Source organism: Triticum dicoccoides, chromosome 7A (assembly GCF_002162155.2).
Source record: "Triticum dicoccoides isolate Atlit2015 ecotype Zavitan chromosome 7A, WEW_v2.0, whole genome shotgun sequence".
In the NCBI taxonomy this organism is placed as follows: domain Eukaryota; kingdom Viridiplantae; phylum Streptophyta; class Magnoliopsida; order Poales; family Poaceae; genus Triticum; species Triticum dicoccoides.
The window spans coordinates 737,257,596-737,261,681 of NC_041392.1; the positions used below are offsets into that span (position 1 = coordinate 737,257,596).

At 44.2% G+C, this 4,086-nt stretch overlaps 1 protein-coding gene across 1 annotated transcript; it reads left to right on the forward strand.

Annotated features, from left to right (window-relative positions):
• Positions 1–1,628: 1,628 nt before the first annotated feature.
• LOC119328683 (RING-H2 finger protein ATL80-like) lies at positions 1,629–2,114 on the forward strand. Its single transcript, XM_037601662.1, has one exon. The coding sequence runs from the start codon at positions 1,629–1,631 to the stop codon at positions 2,112–2,114; it is 486 nt and encodes a 161-aa protein (XP_037457559.1).
• The last annotated feature ends 1,972 nt before the right edge of the window (positions 2,115–4,086 follow it).

A 4,086-nucleotide genomic window follows, 5' to 3' on the forward strand; every position in this document is an offset into this window, starting at 1 on the left:
TTGTTGGAAGATAATATTGGTATGATCATCAAAGACTTTACATCTATGGAATGATAGATTTTTTAAAAAATAATATATATGAGTTATTCATTATATAAATTTTGATTTTGGATGCATCTTAACTTTTTTATTATATAATTTTAGTATATATCATTATTTTGATGATTACATTAAGGGCCCCTAGTTCTAGTGTTGCCCCGGGCCCCTGAAATGTCAGGTAGTACATTAGCCCATAATTTACCTGTTCCATATTATACGGTTGTGTAAAAAATATTTACCATATTCTGCCTGTTATTTTATTTCTAATAACTTGTTCACTTGCCAAAGAAAATATTTTTTATTTGGTATGTCAAGGAATGATCATCAGGAAAATATTAAATATTGGACGAAGTACTGCCTGGCAGGAAAAGAAATGTTAGTCTATTTTTATGTAGTGGAGATAGCACACTCTAGCCCAACACATGTACACTTTGTCCTAATTCAATCCTACCATAAGAAAAATACAATCCTTTCTCCTGAGTCAGAGTCTATGACCATCTTCCTAGAAATTATAGTTAGTGTTATCTTATTATGTTCCTAGAAACAAAAACATATTCACGATACTGTACACTGTTATATATCTAAGTTATAATGATGGAGTCAACTTAGCAATCGGATTTGTTGTTTTTGCTCTATATCTAGTTGTTTATGATAGTATTTTGTTATCTAGCACAAAATTCGCTTTTTATTTCTTTCCAGGATTTATATTTGTTTCCATTTTTTCTAGAAAGCAGGAAAACAAAATATGTTATCACTTAGTCCTCTCCATCTTTGTCCCTAGTTCCAGACAATGAATGACATGTACCTTCATAAATGTTCCCTTTTCATGATTTATATTTTAAAGAAAAGAATTGCATGCATGCATATATAGCATTTTTGTCATTCCGGCGCACGGATCAAATAAGTTAACCATTTCCCCTCATCTTACAATAAAAAGAATTTCGCATGCTCCAAGAAAATTCAAAAAAAAAATTGCATGCATCTTTCCATAATGCAAGCAGGGTGATGATCGTGCTTGGCTACTAACGATGAATTTCAAAAGAAAAACAAAATGTACTTTATAAATAAAAAAATAAGCACGTGATTTTAGTCAGGCCACTAATATCTTTCGCTGATCCACTTTACAATAAGAAATGTGTACTAGCTTCAAAAAAAAATAAGAAATGTGTACGCACCGCAACTTTTCTTCTTCTTTCAAATCAAAGCACAAGTCAAAAAAAGTAGAGCGTGTCTCATCTTTTCACACACACGTTACGCGCACATATGGCTGGTCTCCAGGAAGGTAGGCGTTTAGTATTCTACAGTGTCACTAGATCCTACTTCCTTCGTTTCAAAATAAATGACCCAACTTTATACTAACTTTAATTTTGTACTAAACACGAGCCATACCGTGGGCGTCACCTTCCTTTCCACAGCACCACGGCCACTTCGACGCTGTAAAAAACTACGCAGAGCATCGCACATACACACGGCCAGAGTCAAAGGTACAGAGTTCAGACACCATACCATGCGTGCTCCGGCGAGCCTCCTGCACCGAGCCACCCCTCGCCACCACCAGCCCCGGCGAGCCGTCGTCGTCGCCGGTGAGCATGCAGGTCCCGGAGCAGCAGCGGCAGCAGAGGGCGCCCGTGATGGCAATGAACTCGGACATGGTGGTCATCCTGGCGTCGCTCTTGTGCGCGCTCGTCCTCGCCCTCGTCACCCACTGCGCATGCAGACGCCGGCGCTACGCCAATTCTCCTCCTCCCCCCAAGGGCCTCAAGAAGAAGGACATCGATGCTCTCCCCACCGTCTCCTTCGCTGCCGCGGCTCCAGCGCAGTCATCGTCGTCGTCGTCGTCGTCAGAATGCGGGATCTGCCTGGCCGAGTTCATGGAGGGGGAGGGACTGCGCGTGCTCCCGCAGTGCGGCCACGGCTTTCATGTCGCATGCGTCGACGCCTGGCTACGGACCTGCGCCACATGCCCCTCCTGCCGCGCCCCCATGGTTGCCACGCCCGCGACTCCCACTGTGGTGGTCGTAGTGGCGGCGAACAACAGGTGCGAGAGGTGCGGCGATCGAGATGGCGGCGCCTAACGGTGGCGTCGAGAACATGTCCTTACCCCTATTTTCTTCATTCTCTGCTTTTTAGCTAGCCTGGCTGTCGATCTGATGTCTCTTAACAGGCTAGACTTGTGTTTACTTAAGATTTGTAATTTAATCAGGCCCTGTACTGGCTTGCTGCATTCGGCGCCCAGCAAAACATTGCTCTGCTAGTACTCGTGCAAGTGGCCATGAACAAGTCACCTACTCTCTGCGATATTCACCTCTTGTCCTCTTCGTTTATCGGCCGGGACAAATCACCAGTTAATCTTCTTCCTTTTTCTTTTGCGGGTGAAAACAATGTATTACTCATCACCAAGGTTCATACAATCAATCACAGCTAGCTCTCCAGAACCTAACCAAGTCATGGTTTCTACCCTAAAGGCGAGAAAATTTTGCTACCACTTCATCTTCTTTGACCTGGAACAAATCATTGAGCATCTCGTTCAATTGAAAATAGCTTCAGTTTCGTCTTGGTTTTGACACCAAATGGTTGCCATCGACCATGGATTAGGGGTCTGGCAGTCCTCTTCGGACTAAAATAATCCTAAGTATCGTGCACGTGCGGCATGCATGCATGCGTGTCTGATCACACGCAGCGCAGCCGCACTAGCTAGTGATTTAAAGTTGATGCGCGAGTGAGATAATGATAGTGGCTGACGACTCAGTTAGTTGGCTGATTATTCAAGCACGTGCTTCCGGAGACACAACCTAACATATAACACGGGATTGATCATACACAGTAGATAGTTGCTACTTTCCATGGGGTCATGTCTCAACCAATGGAGTAGAGTTTTGCATGCACAGATTAAATAATAAAAGATGACCACTTGAGTTCAAAAGTTCATACCTTGCCCCTCACGATCTTCTCGGCTCTTGTCGGCTCCCGCCGAAAATGGTGCCTATTTCATACGAAATCGATGGTCCGTTCGGAGTGCATCACAAAGCAAAGGCAAAACAAAGCAAAGGATAGAGATGGTTAAATATGCAGTCATACTTTTCATTCCATTATTTTTTTTTAAACACAGTACAGACGCAGATGCTCATACATACTCACATACACTCATCCAAATGAATACACGCATGCACATCCTATCCCTATTAACACCTCCGAGAGTCTGTGCCGGCACGTCACCTTGAGATTGACGAAGTCGCCAGACGCCTTCGTAGTCGAAGGAAACGTCTCCTAATGACCACACATCGTCGGAAGGCCTGGAATAAATCCAAGAAAACACGAGCACTAATGTCAAGAATGAGATTTGAAGTCCGGTGGGCAGGGGATACCATTGTCCTCCTAGTCGTCATCAGCCACAAGTAGGTTCGCCTTGGCATTCCATTAGATAATTGCTCGTGTGGTACAACAAAGGTACAATAATTTAGTATGTTAGCACATTTACCTGCTGATATTAACATGATTGTCGCAAATAATATGACTTTGTTTGGTAAGTGTTTATTAGCTTACAATAACTGGTGGGGCACTTGAGGCGGTTTTCAAAAAAACTCATGAAAAAAGCAGGAGATGGAAAAAATCCAAACAGGAAGATAAAGGACGAACATACGTAAAACTGGACGAATGAGGACACTGGTGGAAAAACAGGCTTCCGTCCAGCCCCATAAGTCGCGAAGCTGTAGGAACCGCGACTAATGGGACCTTTAGTCGCGGTTCTGGAGGTGAACCGCGACCAAAGGCCTGGGCCCAGGGCGCTCGGTGGCCAGTTGGCGCACGTGAGGGTCTTTAGTCGCGGTTGGCCAGGACAACCGCGACTAAAGGCCTTCGGGCACCTTTAGTCACGGTTTGCCAGGCCAACCGCAACTAAAGCCCCTCCCCTATATATACCCATCTAGCAGCCAACACTTAGCCATTTGGAGCCATTCTCTTCACAAGTGGGTGTAGGTTTGCTTTTGGTTCCTCTTATGCACATAAGGTGTTTGATGAAATGCCCCAAGAGCATGAAACAAACATGAC

What these genes read in the sequence shown, in the direction of transcription:
- LOC119328683 (XM_037601662.1), top strand. Translation starts at nt 1,629, where the DNA reads ATGCAGGTCCCGGAGCAGCAGCGGCAGCAGAGGGCGCCCGTGATGGCA.